Source organism: Lactuca serriola, chromosome 3, assembly GCF_051521515.1.
Source record: "Lactuca serriola cultivar US96UC23 chromosome 3, Lser_US96UC23_V15, whole genome shotgun sequence".
Lineage (NCBI taxonomy): Eukaryota > Viridiplantae > Streptophyta > Magnoliopsida > Asterales > Asteraceae > Lactuca > Lactuca serriola.
In genome coordinates, this window is record NC_136410.1 from 265863769 (window position 1) to 265881579 (window position 17811).

Genomic DNA, 17811 nt, shown 5'->3' on the forward strand with positions numbered 1-17811 from the left:
TATTTTTGAGTATATCCTTGATTAAACAAAAGATAATTACCAATTGATTAGATAATAACTTCCTTATATTATTAAAGTTTGATTATTTGTATTAATTGGGTAACTTATCTTGCAAGAAATTGATTTTAAGTCAAATTTAGATAATCATTAAATTAATTGTTTAATTTAAATTATTTGCTATTTGATCCTTTGTGTTTTGAAAAGTTTCAAACTTGCCTTCAAGTCTTGGAATTTGAATTTTTGATTAAAAGGTTTGATTTTGAAATATATAAATTCTAAACCCTAATGTTTTGAAATGTTTCAAAAGTTGCCCTCAAGTTTTGGAATTTAAAAGTTGATTAATTGGATCTATGGTTAGTGATGTTCAATCAGCGTTTGTTCCTGGCAGGAACATTCTTGATGCCCCACTTGTCATTAATGAAGTGGTTTCATGGGCCAGGCAGTTCAAGAACAAACTACTCCTCTTGAAAAATGATTTCGAAAAGGCATTCGATTGTATAAACTGGAACCACCTGGATTCAGTTATGTTGCAAATGGGTTTGGTATCAAATGGAGAGCATGGATTAGAGGATGTCTTACATCATCAAGGTCTTCGGTGCTTGTCAACGGATCCCCAACAGAGGAATTTTCTATTTCCCGCGGCGTACGACAGGGGGACCTCTATCGCCATTCCTTTTCATTTTAGCGATGGAAGGCCTAAATGTAGCAATCATCAACGCTTGCAGAAACTCCTTAATCAAAGGTATCCAACTTCCAAATAGGGGACCATTGATCTCTCACATGTTTTACGCAAATGATGCAATTTTTGTCGATGAATGGTGCAGTGAAAGCGTCAAGAACTTATCCCGTATACTCAAATGTTTTCACATTTCCTCCGGGCTAAAAATTAACTTCTTCAAGTCCAGACTCTTCGGAATAGGAGTTTCCTCTCATGAGATTCAACGAATGGCAAGAGTATTGGGATGTATGGAAGGTGCTTTCCCATTTACCTACCTGGGTTCCAGTTGGTGCAAATATGTATTTAAAGAAAAACTAGCAGCCTATAATTGATAAGTATAAGTCCAAACTATCAACCTGGAAGACGAATGCCCTTTCATTTGGTGGTTGCCTCACCCTAATTAAAGCGGTCCTAAACAGCCTTCCAACATACTATATGTCTTTGTTCAAAGTACCACAGGGCATTATTGATATACTTGAAAAAATAAAGCGCAGATTTTTATGGGGTGGGAATCAAAAAAAAAATAAGATTCATTGGGTGGACTGGTCCAAGGTAATGGCAGAAAAAAAGGATGGAGGTCTCGGAGTCGGTTCTATTAAGGCGCAAAATTTAGCACTACTCACTAAATGGTGGTGGAGGTTACAGAATGACGGGGACCAACTGTGGAGGAATGCAACCATTAGCATTCACAATCTAAAAAAGAAACCGGCCACATACATTGCAAGGAAAACATCAACTGGAGTTTGGCACAATATCGATAAGGCAATCCGTCACATGGAAAAGATAAATATGGATTGGTCCACGGTATTCAGGTTTATTCCTGGTCGCGACTTGAATATCCTTTTCTGGAAGGATATTTGGTGTGGGAATTTCCCTTTACAAGAGCAATTCCTAGCTCTTTACAATAGGGAAAAAGTTAAATGTTGCAGGTTGGAAGAGCGGATGTCGGCTAATGGTTTCACTTGGAATTGGACCCAGGATCCAAACAATAGGACAACTCTACATGAGTTATGGCAACTATATTCATATATTGGTGCGATGGACATTCCCCCACAATCCTCTTTTGGTTTTAGATTTACGTTAAACCTGGATGGTCGTTTTACTGTAAAGACTATAAGGAGATGTATAGATGCGAAAATCAACCCATACCGCGGTCCCTCAATCTTCTGGGAGAAAATGGTGTCATTAAAGGTCTGATGCTTCATTTGGAGAGCCTCACTATATAAAATGTAATTAGATAAAACTTTTTGTATAAATTTAAAATATCTACCGATAGCAGTTATGAAACCTCATATTATTTATGGAAATTTTCTCTGTCTGACAATAGTAAATTTAATGGTCGTGATATTTCCACTGTAGGTTTTTATACTTCCACTGAAAAATTTGGTTATTGACAATTATACCCCTGATTATATTTTCATAAATATTCTAAACAGTTTCCTCCTTACTCCCACGATGCTACTTGTTCAACGGTCGTCGAAGTGTGTTTCTCCATGCTACCGGTATGATAAACGACAGTGATCTCTCTCTCTCTCACACACACACACATATACACAACAAAACAAGATAACAAGGGGGAATTGAACAAGCTTGGTCCGGAAATTGCTATGTGAGAGTTTTTTAAGCTTTTGTCATACCTGCAATGCAATTAGCATCTAGAAGAAGACGCTGATGTTATCCCCAATTCCCAATGGGAATTTCTTTATACACAACAACCTACAAAACATACCAATCTAACCTCTAATTAATGATGGCCTATTTTGACTATAGATCCGTTTTGTTTTTTACACTTTATTGAAACTCTCTACGTACCACTAAAATCCAAACTCCAAAAATTCTCTATTTTCCAATTGAATAACACTCTTTATTTTCCAATATTATAACACGTATAGCTATGAGGAGTTTTTCATTTTTCTTAAACTTATTCATTTTTTCTTTACTTTTTTCCCCAAAACTTATAACGTGCTGTAAATTAAAATTTTCTTTCCAAGTCTTTTTTTTCTTTTCAATAGAATTTACGTATGTGGTATATATTATTAATTCATACAAAAAATTTCTAAACTCTAATATTTCAAATAACCAAAACAACATACTATGTAAACCAAATAAATTAAGTTGGGACTTATAAATTTAATACATATTATTTGAATTTAGTCAATTTACACACCTTTTAATAATCATAAGATATCTAAATAATTGCCAATGTCTATAATCGTTTAAATATTTTGATTTTGTTTTTCTAGTGATAATCATTCTCTATGGCCATTATACATCTCTTTGTCACACACATACATATATGGGGGTGCAATAAACCGTACAAACCGCATAAATCGCGCGCACCACACCAAACCGCACCGCATAACGCGGTTTAAAACATTTGTGGTGCGGTTTGCGAATACAAAATTGCAGTTCAAACCGCACCGCGTTGATAAAATCATTTAATAATATATATATATATATATATATATATATATATATATATATATATATATATATATATACACACACACACACACACACACGAAAATATTTTGACAGGGATGACGTTTATTAATTCAATTCATCCTAAATTAGTGGCATTATCTTAAGTTTTTGAAATGTAATCATTATTTCTTTAAATTTAATTAATCCAAAAATTCATTCAGTGGCCAAAAAATTTCATCATGTTTTCTAAACATATATATATATATATATATATATATATATATATATATATATATATATATATATATATATATATATATATATATATATATATATTTGATAAGTAGTTAAAGACCACGGAAATTTTTAATTACCACTTAGTGAACAGTTAGTGACAACAATGATAGTATAGTCATTAAATTTAATGTAAATAATTAGTCAAACCGCAAAACCGCATGCAAACCACATAAACCGCCCGTACAAAACCGCACCGCTTAATGCGGTTTAGAAGGTTGGTGGTGCGGTTTGCGGTTTCTAAATAACTCAAACCGCATATGCAGTGCGGTTTTGGCTCTAAACCGCACCGCGCATACCCCTACATACATACATACACACGTTATAAATATTTTTTCAGTTTCTAAAACATAAATATTTTGTTATTACTTAAATATTACATATGATATGCTGTCATTAACTCATTTCCCGTTTCTTGTGATTTTATTTTTAGCTTCTCTAATCCATTTTTTCTTCTATTTTGTTTCTTGTTCATTTTCATATATGTTTCTTGTAAATTAACAAGTTAGAAATATATTTGTAGAGTTCCACCGCAATGTCATAACAAGAATGACATTTATTTGCAAGATGCAAGTTTTAAGCATTCCTCATTAGTCATTCACCCTTTCGAATAAATGAATTTAAATTTTATTGAAATTAAATTTTATTGCATGGGAACCATTCAATTTAGAATTAAGCTTTTTATTGTATATCGTCAATATTTATGTTTTGAAGATTGTGTTTTATTTCTAAAAACACTAAATTATAACAAACTACAAAATATAGTTATATTGAAAACTGAACATTATTAAACCATTTAAACTTCCAATAAACCACAACATTTTATATAAACAGAAAATAAACCATTTATACAGTATATTAACAATAATCTTAAAAAAAAGTTGCTCACCATCGGAACCAACTTGCCGCCGCCGGCAACAACTAACTGGAATAACGCCGGAGACAAAACGAGAGAAAAAAAGATCGTGAGAAAGACCACCGGAAAGACACCATGAAAAAGACAGAATGAGAGATATAGCACCGTGAGAAAGACCGCCATCGAAACCTCAGCCGGAAATCACGTCGTTGCCGTCGCCATCACCGGAAATCGCATCCGGCGTCTCTGACTCTCACTCTTGGCGGCTGAATTTGTGTGCTAGGGTTTAAACTAAGCCTTTTATATCTTATCATTTTATATTAACAACCCAAAATTTAAAGATATGTCATTTTAAACCCCCTAAATTTAAACATTTTATAAGTCCCTTTAATTTTTTTTTGTGTCTTGGAAATATGGAGGATTTCCGGAGATAAACTCGAACTCACTCTGCAAACGGATTAAATCGAAAGGAAATTATGATTTTTTCTTTCTGTTGAGATGGTTTTGGGAGACGAAGGTTACGTTTTATGTGGCGGGGGAATTTTGGTTTTGGAGATAAATTTGTTTTCTTTTTTGTTTTTCAATTTGAAGTTTGGTTGTTTTAACGTGGCAACATAGCAGCGTCAGATTAAATTATGCATCAATTTTTTTTTTTGTTTTTTTAAAGAAAGAACACTATCTGTGCTATTATGATCATAAATTCATAATCAATGTTTACTTATAATTCATACAATTTTTTTGTTTAATTGTTACCATTAATTAACTTTTCCTTATAATTCATAATCATGATGTTTTTTGTTTTATTTCAATTTTATAGGAAAAAATGACTAATATTTCGTAATTTTCTACCTATCAAGTATGATATATATATATATATATATATATATATATATATATATATATATATATATATATATATATATATATATATATCGATTTTTTAACATTAAAATTTTCTCTTAACATTAGTCGAATCTCCGTCACCGAGTGCATACATGCAAGCATATGCGGACCTTCAATCGTTATTGTCCAAAGATCCAGGTATCATTAATATATATCCTAAACTGTTAATTTCTTTAATAATTATTATTCATTCAATCATACTAATTTGATTTTTCTTCACATTTTAGTTGTTTTTGGGTATCTTTACAATACTTGGTTGGAGAAGTATCCCGACAAATTTGTATCATTATGGACCAACAAAGCACCAATTTTGGAAATTCAACAACAAATAGAGTTGAGAGCCAGCACGCTAAGCTAAAAAAACATTTGGCATCTTGAAAACGTGATTTGGATAAATTCATATATGTTATTGAAACAGTTGTATAGTCACAAGACACAACTATCAAAGAGAGTTTCACAAGGAGCATAATCATTCGTAAGCCAAAGTTTAAGGATGAGATCTTCAATACACTACGACATCATGTTTCAGAGCATGCTTTGGATAAAATCTTAGAAGAGCTTCATCGGTTAAAATGATTTGTACCAACTCCTAAGAATTGTGGCTGTTAACTACAGACATGTTTTGGTTTACCATGCACTTACGAACTTGCGATGTATGTCGATGCAGGTATGTCACATGTATTGTATTAAATTGACAAGGTTTATATGTATAATCACTTTATAACATTTTGACTTTTTTACTATAGGTTCACTTATTCTGTTGGATTCAATTGATATTTTTTGGAGAACGTTTGATTTTAAGCCTTGTGTATTTGTGGGTTATGGAAATATTAATGTTGATGATCATATGCAAAGGTGGAAGAAAAAATTCAACAATCAACCAGATCATGTCAAATTCAGTTATATAAGAAAGATGGAAGAGATAATCGATCCTTCAAAAATTATGATCAATGAACCTTTGGTTAAGAAAAATAACCGTGGACGCCCAAAAGTGAAGCGTGGTCACCATCAAAGTCAAACTCCTCACTGATACAGTTGTACAGACTGGAATCAGGAACCACCTAGGCATAGTTCATCATTCTTCGACTTGAACGATGAACTGACTAGGCATAGTTCTGTTGGAATAGTGTCTAAGCCGGAACTATATTTGGTATTTACTTGACCCGATTGTGCATGGTCCTTTTGGGTTGCCTTCTCCAAAGCAACTTGACAAGGTAATTTAAGGAGAAAGAGAGAGTATTATGATTTATTAATATATTATAAGAATAATATATTAAAGGAGAAATCATATTTATTTAATTAGTATTGGTCATAAATTAATTAGGAATTAATTTGGTGATCAAAAGAGATTAATTGAATAAAGGGGTATAAACTGTCAAATGTATGATAGTTGAGTTTTTGGTTAAGCAAACCTAATGGGCTTAAGGGGGAACGAAATTATGATGGGTAACCATCATATTTTTGTCCAAGGGCCTTATTCCAGAAGGTTCCATGGGCTGCTTGGTGGCTAAGTTGTCCATTAGGGTTTAGACTGAAACGCTAGTAGCCTGTAAGTATAAATATGACCCCTAGGGCATTGAATTCGGCTACCTCTTGATTCTAAGTGATCCCTAGGCCGATTTCTAGCCTCTCTCTCCCTCTCTCATATTGCCTTCTTGCTTGTGGGGTTTGTGAACCATTAGAGGAGTTGCATTTGTGACTCTAAGCTCAAGAGAAGAAGAAAGAGAAGATCTAAACCAACAATTGAAGAGGTAAACATTTAGATCTGATTCTATATGTTATTTTTGTTGTTTATATGCTAGATTAAGGTTTGTAAATCTTGGAATCAAAGCATGTTCAATAGTGAAACCTAGATCCAAGCATTAGGGTTTGTATGAGCACATAGGAATGTTTCTTATGTATAAAACCCATCAGTGGTATCAGAGCTGTGATTGGTTTCAATTGTATGTGATGCTTAACTGCTTTATTTGCTGAAAATCGAGTTTTTGGCCCCTGCCCGACTCAACTCGACGAGTCAGTATCTGGACTCGGCGAGTTGACCCCTACTCGGCGAGTCCAGGTCTGACTCGGCGAGTTAGTTCGTCAGGCAGAGGGATTTTCGGGTTTTGGCTGCTGTTTTGAGTTGAACTTGATGCTTAATTTGTTTTATGAAGTTAAAATCCGAATTTTATCTTAATTATGTGTTTATCCTTGCCAAAAGAATAGATAATTTCAAATCTTTTAAATATTAGTTGTTTATGTGATAAATATGGATTATTTAAAAATTATTTGGTAATTATCTAATGACTAAAATTAAGATTAGGTCAAACATAGATAATTATGAAATTAATTGGTCAATTTTGAATTATTTTTTATTTGATTCCTTGTATTTTGAAAAGTTCAATACTTGCCCTCAAGTTTTGAAATTTGGATTTATAATTAAAAGTTTAATTTTGAGTAATTTAAATTTCAAACCCTTAGAATTTTACAAGTTTAAAATTCAACCCTATACTATTATATATTATTACAAGCTTAATATATATATATATATATATATATATATATATATATATATATATATATATATGTATAACTTAAAATGCTAGTCTTACCATTAGTAGGCATCATTCACGAAGCCGGTCTATAAGGTGGGTATAAGGTTGTTGCCTATAAAATGGCGCTTAATGGGTGTACACTCACACCTACCGCTTGCTTGACTGATGGAGGGTCGTTAGCCAAACGGGTAGAATAGGGCAACCCTCTCCTCATTAAAAGTATAATGTTGAATATAAAGTAACTACATCTTTTTAAAAATTCTCATTCCTAGTTACTTTAGGGTAAAATGTGAAAATGATGTTGATCCATGGAATTACACTTCGTACCCTTGTCAAACGTTGATGGAGCGCGTGTGGTTAACCGGCACATCAATTTGGGGATGACATTGGTAGCGAAGGGTGACTCGATGTTTGTCATAGATCAATGGAGCGTGTGTGGTTTACCGGCACATTGATTAGGTGATAAAGACATTGAGTGCACCACGTTGATTCGCATGGTTATTCACAAATTTGTTTGCGATCCTCGGCATCCCAGTCGCAAATTTGAAATGCATATCGAGATTTAAACATGCCATTGAAAAGTTCAATGAATCTCAAAGATCTAGGAGTTTTGAATACATTTAAAACCTAAATTGCTTTTTCGTTTTTCATGGTGAGAATTAGTGAATCGTCATTCACTTACCTTCAAATTATTTACTTTTAGAGTACGGCATCCCTTTCTAAGTTGTAAATAATGTTGTTGGATCCTAGCCCTAATTTATCATTTGGTTGTTTAATTAGGGATTCATTTCTAATCAAACTTTGTTCCCTTCTTTTTCAGATGTTTGCAAACAACAACAACAACAACGCTTCTGGGTCATTCTCGTTGATGAACTTGTGTCAGAAAGTGACATTTGATGGTTCAAACTTCAACGAGTGGATGAGGTATATCCGCATGATCACACGCTACGAGGACAAAGAATATGTCCTCGATGAAAAACTTGAGAATATCATCCCAGATGTTGCTACTCTTGAGGAATTGGCCGCCTTTGAGGCCCACGAGCGTGATGCCACGAAAGTTCACTACATCATGCTGGCCACCATGAACCTCGAACTCCAAAAGTCCTATGAGGACATGTATCCATATGAAATGCATCAAGATTTGTTGGATAGGTATCACCAGAGCGCGAGGCAAGAGCACTATAAGATCATTACTAACATGATCACCGCTAAGATGGGGAGTGGAGAATCCCTAACCTCTCATTTGCAGAAAATGCAGAGGTATGTTGATCGTCTTCTCAAACTTAATGTTAAGTTTGATGAGGATTTGGCTATCGACATAATCCTCCACTCCTTGCCCTCCTGCTACAATCAGTTTAGGATGACCTACCATATGAACAAAGAGGAGGTCTCCTTGAGCAAGCTCCAAGGACTCTTGAGGACTGCTGAGAGCAACCTCAAAGACAAATCCGTTGCACCGTCCCCTGCTGTGGCCGCTCCTGTGATGGCAATAGGTCAAGGAAAGGGTAAAAAGAGGAAGGCTCCATGTAAGAGTCACCATAAGGGGAAACCCCGTGATGGATCGTCCTCAAGTGGGACCAAAGCAGTCCCCATTAAACCCTTCTAATCCTAAAGAAGCAGAGTGCTTCTATTGCCACCAAAAGGGCCACTGGAAGCGAAGCTGCCCACAATATCTGTAGGACATTAGAGATGGGAAGATCAAGCCCACCTTTGCAGGTATGTATTCTATTAAATCTAATAACTCATCATTTGCTACTTCATGGGTTCTTGATACAGGATGTGGTTACCACATTTGTTCTGATTTGCAGGGCCTAAAAGGAAGTAGGGAGATGGAGCATGGGAAGATGAACCTGATTATGGGAAACAGAAGATCGTCGCCTGTGACCAAAGTCGGTGTTTATTCTTTAGTGTTAAGTAATGGATTAGGGATAGATTTAGAAAATTGCTGTTATTTGCCAGATATGGCAAGAAACATTATTTATTTTCATGGGTTGTTTAGACAAGGTTTCAGATATTCTTTTGATAATAGTAATGGTTCTATTAATGTTTATTTGAATGGTGTCTTTTATTTCAATGCATTACCTTGTAATGGGATTTATGAATCTGTGATGATTGTTGATAATTTTGGAAATAATGTTTTGAATATTGATTCGTCTACTAGTCTAGACAAAGCATGCTTGTGGGATTGTCGCCTTGGCCATGTCAACAAGAAACGCATAGCCCAACTCCAAAAGGATGGAGTGTTGGAGTCATTCGACCTTAGGGACGATGACACGTGTGAGTCTTGTTTACTTGGGAAGATGACCAAGTCACCCTTTACTGGCACTTGTGAAAGGGGTGAGGGTTTATTGGATCTCATACACACCGATGTGTGTGGGCCCTTTAGATCCACCACAAGGGATGCTTGCCGCTTCTACGTGACTTTTACAGATGATTATAGCAGATATGGATATATCTACTTAATCAAGCAAAAGTCGGAAACTTTTGAAAAGTTCAAAGAGTTTAAGAATGAAGTGGAGAATCAGCTGGGCAAGAAAATCAAGATGCTTCGGTCAGACTGAGGAGGAGAGTACCTAAGTCTTGAGTTTCACGACTATCTAAAAGAATGCGGAATCGTTTCGCAGTTGACGCCTACGAGGATGCCACAATTGAATGGTGTGGCTGAGAGACGTAATCGGACCTTGTTGGACATGGTTCGTTCTATGATGAGTCGGACTTCGTTACCAATAGCTTTCTGGGGGTATGCCTTAGAGACTGCCGCCCACATACTTAACTTAGTTCCCACCAAGAAGGTTTCCAAGACTCCTCACGAGATGTGGACAGGGAAGGCTCCCTCGTTGGCACATATCAAGGTTTGGGGTTGCGAGGCTTTCGTAAGACGAGAGACTCACGACAAACTAGAACCTCGTAGTGAGAAGTGTTATTTCATCGGCTATCCGCAGAAGTCTTTTGGCTACCTTTTCTATAGACCGAGTGACAATGTTGTCTTCGTTGCTAGAAGAGGAGTTTTCCGAGAAAAGGAATTGATAGGCCAAGAAGACAGTGGGAGACAAATTGAACTTGAAGAATTCAAGATCAAAGCGATGAAGGAACCTCTGACACTGGCACTCAACTTGAGGAGGAAACTCCTGTTGAACCTGTTAACGAGTCCTTACCTCTTCGACGTTCCACTAGGGCTAGTGTTCCACCCCAGTTATATGGTTTTCATATTACTACTGAAGGGGATACATTTATTAGTGATAGTACACTAGTAAATTTGGATGAACCTAGCAGCTATAAGGAAGCCATGGCAGGCCCGGAGTCTGCTAAATGGAAAGAGGCGATGGAAAGCGAGATTCAGTCCATGTACGACAACCAAGTTTGGAATTTGGTTGATAATGTACCGGGTCGTAAGACAGTCGGGTGCAAGTGGATCTTCAAAAAGAAGACGGACATGGATGGGAAGGTGCATACTTATAAAGCGCGATTGGTTGCGAAGGGCTTTACACAAACTCCCGGAGTTGACTATGATGAGACCTTCTCACCAGTTGCGAAGATAAAGTCTATTAGGGTGATGCTTGCCATAGCTGCATTTCATGATTATGAAATATGGCAGATGGACGTGAAAACCGCTTTCCTTAATGGAAAGTTGGCTGAGGATGTCTACATGAATCAACCAGAGGGTTTTGTCGATGCGAAGTATCCAAATAGAGTATGCAAGCTTGAGAAATCCATTTATGGATTGAAACAAGCATCTCGCAGATGGAATCTTTGTTTTGATGAGAAGGTTAAAGAGTTTGGCTTTCTGTGAAGCGAAGATGAATCTTGTGTGTATGTCAAAGCCAGTGGGAGTATAGTAAGCTTCCTCGTATTGTATGTCGATGACATACTACTCATAGGAAACAATGTCCCAACCTTGCAGGAGGTCAAGTCCTGGCTTGGGAAATGTTTCGCTATGAAGGACCTCGGAGAGGCTGCTTATATTCTGGGAATAAGAATAGTAAGAAACAGGGAAAAGAGACTGATAGGACTCAGTCAGGATACATACTTGGAAAAGGTACTAAAGCGTTTTAGTATGGAAAATTCCAAGAAAGGGGAGTTGCCAATCCAAAGCAATACCAAGCTGAGTAAGACTCAGAGCCCGAGTACAGAGACAGAGATAGCTAATATGAGCCGAGTACCTTACGCTTCCGCAGTAGGCTCTATCATGTATGCTATGACTTGCACTCGCCCTGATGTGGCCTTCGCTTTGAGCATGGTCAGCAGATATCAAGGGAACCCTGGTAGAGCACATTGGATTGCAGTTAAGAATATTCTTAAGTACCTTCGGAGGACCAAGGAATGGTTTCTAGTCCTCGGTGGGAGTGATGAGTTAAGGGTACGAGGGTAGAGTGACGCTAGTTTTCAAACGGATCGGGATAACTTCCAATCACAGTCAGGCTGGGTCTTTACCCTAAATGGAGGAGTAGTGACTTGGAAAAGTTCCAAGCAAGAGACCGTAGCTGATTCAACGTGTGAATCAGAGTATATTGCGGCGAGCGAAGCGTCAAAGGAGGCTATATGGTTGAAGAACTTCATTGGAGACCTTGGAGTTGTGCCATCCATAAATGAGCCAATGGAAATTTTCTGTGATAATGAAGGAGCGGTTGCCTTGACCAAGGAACCGAGAGATCATGGCAGATCTCGACATATTGACAGAAAATACCATTTCATCAGACATCGGGTAGAAGAGGGACTCCTTGTTGTGAAGAGGGTATCATCAGAAGAAAACCCAGCAGATCCCCTTACGAAGGGACTGAGTAGGGTCAAACACTTGCAGCACGCTAGGAGCATTGGGCTGAAGGATGATATAAGTTTGGATTAGATAGGAAATGTGTAATAGATAGTTTGTACTTGACATTCGATGAATAAATAAAATTGTGTTATTTATGAGTAAAGCTACTATCTTATGTTGGTTATTTATCTATTGTTTCCATTTTGCATGTTTTGACTTCCTGAATGATAGGATTATTCAAAAAGGTCCACAGTCAGTCATATTTTGGAAGTAGATATGAATGAAGACTGTCATGAATTGTTTGTAGATTATCTAAAAGGTTTTGGACATAGCAAAGGTTTGTTGCAAGTTCATGAGTGCTTGTGAATATGAGTTGAGCATTGGAATAAACCCGAGTTTGCTGTATCACTTAGTGATGTTTTATCTTAAGTGATCGCAAAGCGATAACATCATATAGTCTTAAAACTTAGAGATATGATTGTTGTTTGCTGGTTGGTTGTACACTGATAATGTGTAAACGCATCAGTAACTTGATGTCATAAAACATATTATTGTGTGTGATCCATTAGTAAATAATAGATGCATATGAGTCGAAGTTGATCTGTTCCTTTTATTCTATGAGAATAAAAGTGATATATTGGCCACTTGATGATTTGGTTTGACTTATGTGTCGGGCCCGGTCAGAATGAAGTTGATGTGTTCAACTAAATTCTATGTCGAACAAATCAGAGATCAAGAAACAAATGCTGGACAATAAGTATTGTCAGCATGATATCCAGAACAGAGGATTATACGATCCCTTATCTAAAGGACAAGTTGATCAGAGTTGACAGCGAAGTATAAGAGCTACGATTGCTAATCGGATTCTGAAGTCATATGTGAGATATAGTTACTAGACTTATCCAAGTGGGAGACTGTTGGAATAGTGTCTAAGCCCGTAACTATATTTGGTATGTACTTGACCCGATTGTGCATGGTCCTTTTGGGTTGCCTTCTCCAAAGCAACTTGACAAGGTAATTTAAGGAGAAAGAGAGAGTATTATGATTTATTAATATATTATAAGAATAATATATTAAAGGAGAAATCATATTTATTTAATTAGTATTGGTCATAAATTAATTAGGAATTAATTTGGTGATCAAAAGAGATTAATTGAATAAAGGGGTATAAACTGTCAAATGTATGATAGTTGAGTTTTTGGTTAAGGAAACCTAATGGGCTTAAGGGGGAACGAAATTATGATGGGTAACCATCATATTTTCATCCAAGGGCCTTATTCCAGAAGGTTCCATGGGCTGCTTGGTGGCTAAGCTGTCCATTAGGGTTTAGACTGAAACCCTAGTAGCCTGTAAGTATAAATATGACCCCTAGGGCATTGAATTCGGCTACCTCTTGATTCTAAGTGATCCCTAGGCCGATTTCTAGCCTCTCTCTCCCTCTCTCATATTGCCTTCTTGCTTATGGGGTTTGTGAACCATTAGAGGAGTTGCATTTGTGACTCTAAGCTCAAGAGAAGAAGAAAGAGAAGATCTAAACCAACAATTGAAGAGGTAAACATTTAGATCTGATTCTATATGTTATTTTTTGTTGTTTATATGCTAGATTAAGGTTTGTAAGTCTTGGAATCAAAGCATGTTCAATAGTGAAACCTAGATCCAAGCATTAGGGTTTGTATGAGCACATAGGAATGTTTCTTATGTATAAAACCCATCAAGTTGATCATTCTTCGACTTGAACGATGAACTGACTAGACATAATTCATCATTCTTTGAGTTGAACGATGAACCAGCTAGGTATAGTTCATTCTTCATGAGCACGAATGAGGAACCAATATGCCAATGTTCATACCAATTTGACTTGAATGAGGAACCAACATCTCGATGGTCGTATCAGTTTAACTTGAAAGAGGAAGCATCGATGGAACATAGTTCATTGTTGAAGGAAATTTCATCAATATTTCATCCGTACATCACGCGTATACAAAATGTAATGGGTGATGGGAATTGTGGTTTTCGATCGGTAGCCGTTTGTCTCGGGTATGATGAAAATGAGTGGCTTTTCATTCACCAACAATTGTATGACGAGTTATTGATTTCATATGCAGACTATTCTAGAGTTTTCATTGGATGCAATGGAGTACTTGATTCATTGTCTTTCTTCATGACAGATAAGACAACACCACCAGAACACTATATGCTTATGCTTGAGACAGGTATCCTGATAGCCAACAGGTTTGGTATGATTGTCCAAGCTTTGATCACAAGAGGCCCTATAACCTTTTTCCCTCTATGGAGAGGTCCTAGTGAGTTTCAAAATCATCGTGTCCTTACATTTCACTTGTATACACCAATCACTATGTGATGGTACAGTTAGAAGGAGATTACCCGATGCCTCCTATTTCAGCAATATGGATCCGCCACAAAGACCCATCCGCAGCCGAATGACAAACTATGTATAAGTCACGTCTAGAATTTTATAAGCAACTCAAACCTACGGAAAGATCTTTTATGACTATAGATGATTAGTTGTTGTTTATTTTTGTCTTGGATTTTTGTTACGTAATATTTAAAATTAAAAAAATGATAAAGATTTGTTCGGATTTTATTTCTTATAATATAAATGATATTAGGTTGACGAAAATTTATTTATAATTTTATTTTTTATAATATTATTTATGTTATTATATTATAAAAACTATATTATTGTTGTTTTTTATCTTAATAAAAAATAAATATAAAATCATTAATATTAATTAAGTTAGTAAAAACTGTAATTATTAAATAATAATGATTTATTGATTATTAAATTGTGCAATTTAAAGTCCATTTCATTCTCATAACTTAACTATAACTTAACTAAAGGTATGTTGGCGTATTGCCGTATTTAATGATTTTATCAATTGTGCATATAATCATAAATATGATAGTCAGTTTAGAACTTTTTTTAGTTAGACAATTTCAAATTAGTCTAAAAATTAGTTAACGTTTTTTTAATTTCATAACGACAGTACATTAAGAAGTAAAAGATTATTTTAGATTATAGTAGTAAAATAATAGACATGTGATTGTTTTGGAGTCAAGGCAAATAGCAATACATGTGAACTTAAATCGTTGGCTAAATGATCACGAAAACATTAGTATCAAAATAAATAAATAAATAACAAAAGCTAAAAGAAAAAATTGGCAAAAAATTTTATTTGGAATTTTATTTTTTATAATATTATTTATATTATTATATTATAAAAACAATATTATTATTGTTGATTTATCTTAATAAAAAATAAATTTGAAATTATTAATATTAATAATATTAATAAAGTTTGTAATAAAATTATAATTATTAAATAATAATGATTTATTGATTAGGTTATATTGAAATAATATTAAAAATTAATGAAATATTATATGGTAACGATGATTTAAAAAGTAAAGTCAATAATAATAAGATAATAATAAATTAAAAAGTAAACCTAATACTATAAGGCAGTAGTATAAATTGATGTGATCAAAGTAGGACTCTTCCCAATTCCTAAAGTATTAGTTTATTTAAGACCCAAGAACACCTGAAAAATAAAAAACACCTAAAACTATATCTATGCACTAAAAAGCATACAGAAAACCTGGTATAAGGTTTTCTTCTTCTTGTGGCCATATCATTTGGTTTCTCTAAATTGGGCAAGTGATGTTACCCCGAATTGCGATGCTAATTTTTCCAGAAATCCTCAATCATAGTTTACAATTCAACGCTGAAATTAAATGCTAGAACAGGGAAAATGATGAAGTTCACAAGAGACATTTGCAGAGAGAAACTGATTAGACAACTTGTTACATTGTTATCATTTGAAACAAATTTTCAGAAGCAAAATATTCATTTGATTGCCTATTCAATTACCTATGTGAGCACATAATGACATAAGGAGGAAGATATGTTGGTCTTGCATATTTTTAGAAACAAAGAAACTTTCTCTCTTAATTATGTAGAAATTGAAATTAGGGACATAATTGTCATTACAATATTTTTTCATTGGAAGTATAAAAATCTTCAGTGAAAATATCATTACCCTAAATTTAAAGTTTGGAGATCATTTGTACCTTGGATCCTTCTGGAGAGCTATTTTTATTTTATTTTATTTTTTTGAAATGGGGTGTTTTGAAAATTCCTTTGCAAAAATAGGGTCTTTTTAAATCACTTTGTAAAAAAGGGTTATTTGACCAAAAGTTTTATTTTTAGTCCTTTTGTAATTTATATTTTCATCCCTCAAATTATATCATAGCTACTATTTATGTCTTTTTTTTTTTAAATTATTTTTTTGGCGGTTTTTATATATTGTTTACAAAAATGTTTAATAATAATAATAATAATAATAATAATAATAATAATAATAATAATTTATATAGTAATTCTAACAAATATTAGTTTTAACAACTTTTACTATTATTAAAATTTCGTCAACACATTCAAATTGATACCAAAATCAAATATATTACAATGTTAACAAATTACAATATATTTTAAACGTAAAACACAAGCTAAATTAAACACAAAATACAAATCAAATTAAACATGAAATTACAAAATCAATAAAAATTGCAAATTTCACAATCTATATGAATGTTGTCTTGGAAATCACCTAAGTTGTCATCGCCTACATCTCCAATATCATTTATAAAGTTCATAACTAGAGTTTCACAAACATCATGAGATGCATCCCCAACATCACTTATCGAATCAAAAACATCATCTTCACTAAGTGGGGAGCTGGTTTATCAAATCCAAAAGCATCATCTGCCTCAAATATATCATCATCAGGTAAAGAAAATAATACATTTGTAGGATTGGCCAATAAATCATGAGATTAAATAGGTCTACAAAACTAGTATTTGCAGATCATATTACTTGTTCTAGAGTAATGTTTTCAACTAGTGTAAAAACTTTATCAAATTGTAACTGCATAATAAATAGTAAGATGCAATATATAAATTATAACGATAAATATAATGTTTTGCATTAAATATATGCAATTTAGACAAGAATGTATATCTTATATTAAGTGATGAAAAAAGGTTTGTAACTAAAGATGAAAATGTGAAGGAATGATAAAATAAACTAAGAACACATTTGAGATAATAGTTATTTGATGAGGAAACTGTGAGAAAAAATTGAATTCAGCATACCAAATTTATAGTGCCAAAAAAATGAATTAAAAAGATGTGACTTGACAATTGCTTTTGTTTTTTCGAATAAACAATGAGGTGTTTGTTTTATTACGTGAGGAGTGATATGTTTAATTTATCATATGAATAATAACTTACTTTTCTTTATCAAACT

At 34.3% G+C, this 17811-nt stretch overlaps 1 protein-coding gene across 1 annotated transcript; it reads left to right on the plus strand.

The window, feature by feature from the left end:
• Positions 1 to 350: 350 nt before the first annotated feature.
• On the plus strand, positions 351 to 761 carry LOC145096229 (uncharacterized). The gene has a single exon (XM_079033987.1). It carries the CDS (start codon positions 351 to 353, stop codon positions 759 to 761), a length of 411 nt encoding a protein of 136 aa, XP_078890113.1.
• The last annotated feature ends 17050 nt before the right edge of the window (positions 762 to 17811 follow it).

Excerpts from the sequence above, each read along its gene's own strand:
- LOC145096229 (XM_079033987.1), top strand. The coding sequence starts at position 351 with ATGGTTAGTGATGTTCAATCAGCGTTTGTTCCTGGCAGGAACATTCTT.